This window comes from Brachyistius frenatus, unplaced genomic scaffold (genome assembly GCF_029030835.1).
Source record: "Brachyistius frenatus isolate BFR_SWC_R1_liver_20210118 unplaced genomic scaffold, ASM2903083v1 Contig_112, whole genome shotgun sequence".
Lineage (NCBI taxonomy): Eukaryota > Metazoa > Chordata > Actinopteri > Embiotocidae > Brachyistius > Brachyistius frenatus.
Genome location: NW_027210711.1, coordinates 1,240,001 through 1,250,000, shown reverse-complemented (window position 1 = coordinate 1,250,000; position 10,000 = coordinate 1,240,001). Strand labels below are relative to the sequence as shown.

The window sequence follows — 10,000 nt, the reverse complement described above, 5'->3', positions numbered from 1 at the left end:
GGAGGAGATTTAAATTTGAAAAAAAAATTAAAAAACGAAATAAATGGGACTTTCCTCTCGTCTCCAGAACGACGTGAAGACGTTGAAGAAGTGGATGGCGGACGTGGACGTGTTCCTGAACGAGGAGTGGCCGGCGCTCGGCGACTCGGAAGCTCTGGAGAAGCAGCTGGAGCAGTGCACGGTGAGGATACCTCGTATAGATATATATAGATATAGATATCTATATATCTATATCTATACATCTATATATAACCTCTGTGCGGTCACCAGGCTCTGGTGAACGACATCCACACCATCCAGCCCAGCCTCAACGGCATCAACGAGGTGGGCCTCTACCTGAAGAAGGAGGCAGAGCCTCCGTACGCCGTCCACATCCAGAAGGAGCTGGACGAGCTCAACGCGCAGTGGGAGAACGTCTGCAAGCAGGTGAGATGCCGCCACCGTCCTCCTCCTCGGTCTTTATGTTTTTGTTTTCCCGCTGTGGACGACATCGAGCTCCGGGTTGTGTCCCACGCCCCACCCCCCCACACCCCACCCCACCCCCACCCCACAGGCCTACGCCAAGAAGTCGGCGCTGAAAGGCGGCCTGGATAAAACCATGGCTCTGAGGAAGGAGATGCAGGAGATGCAGGAGTGGATCAACCAGGCCGAGGAGGACTACCTGGAGCGGGACTTCACGTACAGGACGCCCGAGGAGCTGCGCAAGGCCGTGGAGGAGCTCAAGGTGTGTGTGTGTGTGTGTGTGTGTGTGTGTGTGTGTGTGTGTGTGTGTGTGTGTGTGTGTGTGTGTGTGTGTGTGTGTGTGTGTGTGTGTGTCGGCGAAGACATCGTTTCAGACTGCTGAAGGAACCGAGGCGGGGCAACGTCGCCATAGCAACGACTCTCCGTACCACTTTTTTTTGTTGTTGTTTTTGTATCCGACGGTTCATCAGGCTTTTTCATAACTGGATGTTTCAATTTATTTAAATCTAACTTACATCGTAATTTTTGAGAAAACCCACCCCTCCCTTCCTCCCACTTCCTCCTCTTCCTCCTCCTGCTCCTCTTCCTCCTCTTCCTCTTTCTCTCCCTCCTCCTCTTCCTCTTTCTCTCCCTCCTCCTCTTCCTCTTTCTCCTCCTCTTCCTCTCTCCTCTTCCTCCTCCTCCTCCTCCTCTTCAAAAACACAAACCGTTTGGATGATCCCGCCGTTTACTTCTTTCAGTAGAATCAGGACGTAGTCGAGGCCGAGGTTCCCGACCGACTCTCCTCTTCCCATCACTCCCCCCCCCCCCCCTCCCCACACACATCTTTCCATGTCTTCCTCGCGTCGCCTCTCGAAGCGCATCGATCCGCCCGCCCGCCTCGCTTTTCATAACTTTAATGCGTTTGTGATGTAAAATCCGCGGCGCCGTTTTTCTGGAAAGTCTCCGCCGGTCGTCGGGGAACCAAAAAAACCAAAAAGTTGACTTTTCGAGTCGAGTTGAAAATTAGAAATTGATTCCACTCCGCTTGCTCTCGATGATCTCCTTCCCTCCTCTCACCTCCTCTCCCTCCGCCGCTACCTCCCGCTCTCTGAAAGGGAAACCCCCCCCCCCGTTCGTGACCCTGCTCACTCCGTTTATTATCTTACCCCACTTCCTCCCCCCTCCTCCTCCCCTCCCCCGCCTGGGAAAGTATTACCTCCATTCATCGATTTGTCCCTTCGCACTCGCCGGCTTTGTCAACACGAGGACGCATCGATTCATTCGGAGCTTTTCCTTTTTCTGTCTGTCTTCCTTTTTTTTTCTTCTTCTTCTTTTTGCTCTCAATCTTTCGCCGTCTCCTCTTTAGACTTTTTTTTTTTTTATTATTATTATTTCTTTTTTGAAAGGCCGATACGAAAAAAAAAAAAAGTAACCGAAGTGAACCTTTACAGTGGCGAGAAAAAGCAGAATTATCTGCAGTTATCTGTAGTTATCTGAACAAAAAAACGATCTATTAGAAATAATAACACGCAAAAGTCGTCCGTCGTCGGGCGGTCGGCGAACACGTGCGTTACGATTCGACCAATCAGAAGCATCTGCTGACGGGTGGTCCAGTCTTGTGCCGGACGGACTCTCATGTCTCCACTGACGATATTTTTACGGTGCGACACGTGTCTAAAAAAAAAGACATAATGCTAATATAAAGAAAACCTCTTAAGTATTGTCAAATGAATTGATGATTCGGAGAGTCTCGACTGTCTTGAAAAAAACAAAGCTGTAGCACGGATGGTTCGCAACTACAATGAGCAAGTTATGATCTTTTAAAGTGAAGGTAATCCCCCTTCATAAATCCACGTAATAACAATTTAACGCTTTTTTTTTTTTTCCCCCCATAAATGTCCAACTTTTAACGCGTAACCGGAATTTTGTCGCCCCGACTCCATTTTCCATTTAAATGGAGAAAAAAAAAAAAGAAGAAACAACTAAGAATGGACTTTCTGGCCCGTTTCAGAGGGCGCAGGAGGAGGTCCACTCCAAGGAGCTCAAGGTCAAACTCCTCACCGACAGCGTGAACAGTTTCATCGCCAAGGCCCCGCCCACCGCCCACGACGCCCTGCGCTCCGAGCTGGACGTGCTGACGGCCAACTACCAGCGCCTCTGCAGCCGCCTGGACGGGAAGTGCAAGACTCTGGAGGTACGGCGTTTTTGTTGTGTCGGCGTTTTTTTTTTATTTAAATTTCCCCGAAGGGTGCTCATTGGCGGCAGCGTGTTGTTCGAGGTGTTCTTTAATCAAAAACCAGCCAGGAGTTGGCAGAAGTTTAGAAAGGGATGTAAAAAAAAATTTTAAAAAGGAGACGTAGGAGAAAAATCTCGTATGATATGGAAATAACTCTTTAAATTGATTAAGAGGAAAGAAACCACGGCGTTTTTTCAATGTTTTTTTTAATGTTGTTTTTTTTTTCAATTTATTATAATCACTTCCCCCAACGTAGTTACGTTTTAGTTAGTAGTTGTTTGTTAAATAACACCCGCAGTAATAATGAAATACGAACAAAAAAACAACACTACTAATAGCAACACAAATGATAACACGAGTATAAATAAGAACAGAAACAGTGATAATACAAAGAATACCGAATGCAAAGACTGTCAAAGAGAGAAAATTCATATTCGTATTAAAATAACATGTTGATTAAATAACCCAAAATGTTTGTTGTTTATTGTTTGTGTCGAGTCCAAAATGTTGATTTCCCTGTTTGATTTATTTCCACATGAAACTTCACATTACTTTCAGACAGAACTTCTGTCCTCTAAGAAAAACATTAGTGTTGTATATCATGTTGGTCTCATTTGTGTACACCTGTGTGTGTGTGTGTGTGTGTGTGTGTGTGTGTGTGTGTGTGTGTGTGTGTGTGTGTGTGTGTGTGTGTGTGTGTGTGTGTGTGTGTGTGTGTGTGTGTGTGTGTGTGTGTGTGTGTGTGTGTGTGCAGGAGGTGTGGGCGATCTGGTGCGAGCTGCTCTCCTACCTGGAGCAGGAGAACGCCTTCCTCGATCAGCTGGAGCAGAAACTGGACGAGACGGAGAGCCTGCAGGGGGGGGCGGAGGAGCTGCAGGAGGCGCTGGATGTGAGTGGGAGGAGGAGGAGAGGAAGAGGAGGAGTGGGAGCAGGAGAATGAAAAGGAAGTGGGGGAGGAAGAGGGAAAGTAGGAGGAGGAAGAGGAGAAAGGCGTAGGAAGAGGAGGAGGAGTAGGAAGAGGAGGAAAAGGAAGAGTGTGAGGAAGAGGGGGAGGAAGAGGAGAAAGAGGGGTAGGAAGAAGAGGAAAAGGAAGCGAGGGAGGAAGAGGGAAATGAGGAGGAGGAAGAGTAGAAAGAGGGGTAGGAAGAGTAGGAGGAGGAAGAATGGGAGGAGGAGAAGGATCAGGGAGTGGGGCGGAAGAGGTGAAAGCAGGAGGAAGAGGAGAAAGTGGTAGGAGGAGGAGTAGGAAGAGTGGGAGGAGGAGGAGGAAAAGGAAGAGTGGGAGCAGGAGAATGAAAAGGAAAGAGGAAGAGGAGAAACAGGGGAAGGAAGAGTAGGAGGAGGAAAAGGAAGAGGGGAAGGAGGAGAAGGAAAAGGAAGTTGAAGAGCAGGAGGTGGAGAAGGAAGAGGAGAAAGAGAAGGGGAAGGAGGAAGAGGACGAGGCTGCACACAGCAACTCTTGCAGCAATATAGGAGTGAATCTTTATTGTTATTGGTGAAGCAAAACGAGTTCCTGGTGCAGCTTAATATAATAAGAATATATTAAACAGGAAATATCAAATCTTAAATGTCAGACCTTCAAAATAAAACGTGACATTCAGTTAGTGGGACGCGTCGATTTCCTTTTTATGAAGGCAATAAAATGAAAACATAATAAATGAAGGAAACGAATGTAATAAAAGTGTTTTCAGCGCTAATAATGTTAAATGAAAGGAAACAGCTGTTGTTTACTGATTGATTTCAGCCATATATCAGAACCTCTTTGCCGAGGAGGCAAATCACACTTCCTGCTACTTCCTGGGAGGGACGGAAGGGGAGGGGGAGGGGGGGGGTTTCAGAAGAGCTGAGGTCACAGGTTTTTCGAGGGCCGACGGCGACGACGTAGAGCCGTGAGGAACGCGCCCGCGTTTCATTCACTTTTGTTTGTTTGTTTGTTTGTTTGTTTGCTTGCTCGCTCGCTCGCTCGCGACGCCGCAGAGCCTCGAGTGTCTGCTGCGACACCCGGAGGACAACCGGAACCAGATCCGAGAGCTGGCCCAGACCCTGACGGACGGGGGCGTCCTGGACGAGCTGATTCAGCAGAAACTGGACGCCTTCAACGCCCGGTGGGACGAGCTGATGGCGAGGGTAGGACACGCACACACACACACACACACACACACACACACACACACACACACACACACACACACACACGGGGGGGGGGGGGGGTGGGGGGGGGGGCAACTTCCTGGAAGTAGCCGATACTTCCTCGATTGACTTTTTTTTGGGGCAGCAACCGACTTTGAATCACCAGAACTTCCTTTTTCCATAAAACAACAACACACACTTCATCTCCACCAATCACATCCGTCCGACCTCGCTACGGGAACGTCTTCAAATTGCGATAAATAAAGAAGACCCCCCCCCCCCCGTGTTTCCCTAATTGACCGTCAGCGGAGAAAGAAACGTATTAATTACGTCTTATTCGCTCCTGACGTCGGAGACGCGAAACAATCACAAGATTAATTTCGCTTCTCCCGCTGAGACGAGACGATCTAAACACCGTCATCCTTTGCTCCGTTTTCTGGCGCTTGATTTAAAAAAAAAACCACACAGACAAACAAAACAAAACAAAACAAGTAAATAATCTGGAGGAGCGGCTCGAGTAATCCACCACAATAAACGTTTGGTTTTTTTTCCCGCCCTTTCCGCGTCTTCCTCCCTCCTCATCCTCCTCTTCCTCCCTTTCCAGCAGAGCAATATGTTCTCGGCCTCCTGTGGTGCTCCTCGGTGACAGATTAGAAAACACACACACACACACACACACACACACACACACACACACACACACACACACACACACACACACACACACACACACACACACACACACACAGGGCTTTATCCTCCTACACAATAGAAGCAGATTAATGTTCTCCTCACAGCTTGTTAAGCCGTCTTTTGTCCGTCCTCCCGTCAGAGACACCGTCTTTTATCTCAGACTTCTTTCGCTTTATTTTTTTATTTTTTTTTTTTGAAGAGGAGGAGGAGGAAGTGTCATCGCGTGTATTTGCGCGTTTGTTTGTTTGTTTGTTTGTTTGTGGTGTGCGCACGTGGGCATGTACGCGCGCACGGTGAGAGCGGGCGTCTCCGAGCCGTGTTTGTACGTCGTCCATAAAGAGGACGAGGAGCTCGGCGGCTGGAGCGGGGCGTTCGTGAGTATCTCCGGGGAAGACGGACGGAGACCCCAAAAAATGTCCTCTCCCCCATTTTTTTTGTGTGTTTTTTTTTGTTTTGTTCTTTTAAGTTATTCGTCATATCGTGAAAGGAATAAAACAGTCAGTTCACCGTTGCAGAGTTTTTTTCCACTTCGGAAACTCCAGTCGGCAAAAAACAACAACAAAAAAAACAAAACGCGCAGATTCGGACGGCCGGAGGGTTTTCTTACATCACACGTCCGAGGAACCAATCAGCTGTCGCGGGACGGGCGTGTCTATTACACGCTTTGGCGTGAGACCTGGGCGGCGGCCGTTTATTGTGCCCACATGGTTAAAAAAAAATAAAAAATTACAAAACCGCAGAGTCAGCGCACGGACGTCCGCGTGCTTTCACACACTTTGTGTCGAAGATATATTCGACAAAGTTTGCCCCCCCCCCCCCCAAAAAAAAATTAAAAAATAAACAACAACAACTCCCTCTCTTATCTGCTTCCTGCTTCTCATCCGGAGAAAAAGTCTGAAGACTGGAATATCTCCCGAGTCGGCGCCGCGGTCGGGTTTAACGGGAGAAAAAAACAACAACAAAAGACACGGAGACGGACGAACGAAGTGTGTGTGTGTGTGTGTGTGTGTGTGTGTGTGTGTGTGTGTGTGTGTGTGTGTGTGTGTGTGTGTGTGTGTGTGTGTGTGTGTGTGTGTGTGTGTGTGTGTGTGTGTTCACGAGAAACTGGGCGGGAGGGGAAGGTTTCGTTGTCCGTGTTCGTCTGCGTATTTAATCTCACTCGAGTTCTTCGATTTGTACGTTGTGAACGAAGACGTGAGGAAAAACAAAAGAACCAAAAAAGAAGAAGAAGAAGATACGCGCTAATGGAGAGGACGGCGTGCGACGCCGAGGCGGTCAGACCGGCTCGGGGCTAAACTTAGAGTCCTTGATCTGTCTGTACGGGATTAGCACCTGCAACCGCACACGCACACGCACCACGCGTGACGCAACTGCCGCGTCTACGAGCTAATCTCGGCGGGCGGGCGGTTGCCGTGGAAACCGTGAAGTTTTCCCGCCGCGTCGGGGAGATCAGCCTCGGTTCCTCGGTTCCCAGCGACGGCCAGCGATGCGAGAGAAACCTCGGAGTCCGTCTTTCGAGAGGGTACACTTCTGTTTGTGTTGTTGTTGTTGTTGTTGTTTTTGCGCGCGTGTTTGCAGTTCTGTTTCGTCGACCTACTTTACTTTCGGGGGGAAAAAAAGAAGAGATGGAGCGAAAGCTCCAAAACGTCGCGAACTCGATTGGTTCCACGGATCGGTTGTTTGTTTTCTCGCGCAAACAGCTTTTATATAAAACACGTTGTTGTTGTTATTGTTTTTTAATGTGCTGTGGGAACTTTTCTTCCTCCTAGCAACCAAAACAAATCGCAGCACATCATCGGCCGGAAATCCCAAATAGAAAAAGGCAACACGTCCGACTTGTGTTTGATGTTAAGGCGCCACAGCGGAGCCGGACTGACCTCTTCCCCGTTGTGTTTTCCCGCTTCGCCACCAGGCGGCGCTGCGGCGGAAGGAGCTGGAGCGGAGCGTCCGCGGCGCCCAGGAGAAGGACCGGGCCCTGCGGCAGATCCAGGAGGCGCTGGCCAACACCGACCGCCACCTCGCCGCCTACCTGGCCGACCGCGTCGACGCCCAGCAGATACCGCAGGAGGCCCAGGTAGACGCTCGGGACCGGATCGTACAAAAAAAAATACAAATCAATAAACTTCAATCCTGATGTTTTAAAGGAGGAATGAAAGTTTGTGACGCTTCTGAAGCGTCGCGGCATGAAATGAACGTATCGTATTTTGGTAGGAACGTTTTGAAAAGGAGCACGAATGCATTTTGAGAAAAAGTGGAATTTAGGGAGAAATTGAGAGAAGAAGAATCACCTCGTTTTATAACATCAGCATTTTGACTCGACTCGTCACAGTTATTCAGATTTCACTTCCTGGTTCGAAGGTCACATGTTTAACCACAAAGAAAAGTTATTGTCTGATGTCATCATTAAGTGAGACAGACCGGAGGAGGAGACACACTTTAGATGATAACACGTGTCCTCCCAGTCTGTGTGTGTGTGTGTGTGTGTGTGTGTGTGTGTGTGTGTGTGTGTGTGTGTGTGTGTGTGTGTGTGTGTGTGTGTGTGTGTGTGTGTGTGTGTGTGTGTAACCCAGGAGAGAATGGTAAATGCTTCTTTTTTTTCCCTCTCTGTGGTCCTAATTAAGGCCGGCGGTGCTGTAGACACGGACAGCGGCAACACACACACACACACACACACACACACACACACACACACACACACACACACACACACACCTTGCAGACTAATCAGGTGATAGATCGTGACATATAACCTGCAGTGATGGAATGAGTGACGGCAACGTGAGTGTCTGTCTTCCTCTTTCTGTGTGTGTGTGTGTGTGTGTGTGTGTGTGTGTGTGTGTGTGTGTGTGTGTGTGTGTGTGTGTGTGTGTGTGTGTGTGTGTGTGTGTGTGTGTGTGTGTGTGTGTGTGTGTGTGTGTGTGTGCCGTGCTGGAGACCGTCAGTGCAAAGGACAACATCGCTCTCTCTTTCTCACACACACACACACACACACACACACACACACACACACACACACACACACACACACACACACACACACACACACACAGAGAGAGAAAGATTGGATTAGAGTGGTGTGGATGAGAATCTGTGATTACAGGGCACTTGGTATTTAAAAGGAGAGAGGAGTGACAGAGACCAAATGTGTGTGTGTGTGTGTGTGTGTGTGTGTGTGTGTGTGTGTGTGTGTGTGTGTGTGTGTGTGTGTGTGTGTGTGTGTGTGTGTGTGTGTGTGTGTGTGTGTGTGTGTGTGTGTGTGGTTGAGGGGTCTTTCGTGCTCCCTCTTGTCTCTCCTTGATGCCTCCTGCCCTCTTGTGGTCAGCGGAGGGAGGTGCACTATAAAATCCATTTAAACTCCCTTTTTCCAGTGGATTTTACGGGATCAGCATTTTAACATTGCAGTTTATGTGGTTGTAATAAGAATTTGACGTGTGCGCGTGTGCGTGTTTAACAGAAAATCCAGTCGGAGCTGAGCGGCCATGAAGCGAGCCTGGACGACATCCGGAAGAAGAACCAGGACAAAGATCCGTCCCCGAGGGTCGTGGGTCAGATCGACCTCACCCAGGTACACAGTCACCACCCGGGATCGCTTAGAAAAACATCCACTGAAGTCACATTATTTCAGATATTATGGGACATTTATTCAGACAGTACCGTGCAGGCAGAATGTGCTGACTGTGCATTTTAAAAAATGGATATCTCAACAAAAAGCTCAAATCGGGATTGATTTCGACATAATTCCACCCACTGATAGTTACATGTTTTAAGCTTTGTCGTAACATCTGTGTATGATTTTTTTTTTTTTGCACGTGTGTCGTCCTCCTCCCCTCCCCATCCCACAAAAAAAAAAAAGAAAATGCTGACGGACGTGTGGACCAAGTTCCGCCTCTTCCAGAAGCCGTCCGACTTCGACTCCCGCCTGGCCGAGTGCGAGCGCGCGCTGGCCGCCGTCAAGACCCAGGTGGCGGTGCTGGACTTCCGCAGCGTGGAGCAGGACGTGGTGCAGTCCCAGCTGGAGCAGTGCATGGTGGGTAATCGGATTCGACGGGGGCCCCTCCGAGTGGACGAGGAGATTTTTTTTAAAGCTGTTTTTTTTTTTTTTTTTTTTTCCCCGTCTTAACAGAAGTTGTACAAGGCGCTGAGCGAAGTGAAAGGGGAGGTGGAGACGGTGATCAAGACGGGCCGGCAGGTCGTCCAGCGGCAGCAGACGGAGACGCCCAAAGAGCTGGACGACCGGGTGACGGCCCTGAAGCTGCTCTACAACCAGCTGGGAGGACAGGTGAGCGCACGCACACACACACTCACACTCACACACACACACACACACACGTGAGCCGAAATAATTCGTTGGCTGTTCGCAGGTGACCGAAAGTAAACTGGAGCTGGAGAAGAGTCTGAAGTTGTCAAGGAAGCTGCGCAAGGAGCTGAACGGGCTGACGGAGTGGCTCGCCGCCACCGACGGCGAGCTGACGAGGCGCTCGGCGGTGGACGGGATGC

General features: G+C 49.2%; 1 protein-coding gene across 5 annotated transcripts in view; it reads left to right on the top strand.

Annotated features, from left to right (window-relative positions):
• dmd (dystrophin) overlaps positions 1-10,000 on the top strand; it is a 130,823-nt gene that overhangs the window by 56,725 nt on the left and 64,098 nt on the right. For all 5 annotated transcript variants that reach the window (XM_069712841.1, XM_069712840.1, XM_069712838.1 and 2 more), the window contains exons 27-37: positions 68-181; positions 271-426; positions 554-724; positions 2,456-2,638; positions 3,435-3,569; positions 4,658-4,807; positions 7,416-7,577; positions 8,958-9,068; positions 9,357-9,530; positions 9,627-9,782; positions 9,865-10,000. The exon at positions 9,865-10,000 is cut by the window's right edge and continues 35 nt beyond it. In XM_069712841.1, the coding sequence (XP_069568942.1) occupies positions 68-181; positions 271-426; positions 554-724; positions 2,456-2,638; positions 3,435-3,569; positions 4,658-4,807; positions 7,416-7,577; positions 8,958-9,068; positions 9,357-9,530; positions 9,627-9,782; positions 9,865-10,000 (1,648 nt within the window). The remainder of the gene's footprint in view (positions 1-67; positions 182-270; positions 427-553; positions 725-2,455; positions 2,639-3,434; positions 3,570-4,657; positions 4,808-7,415; positions 7,578-8,957; positions 9,069-9,356; positions 9,531-9,626; positions 9,783-9,864) is intronic.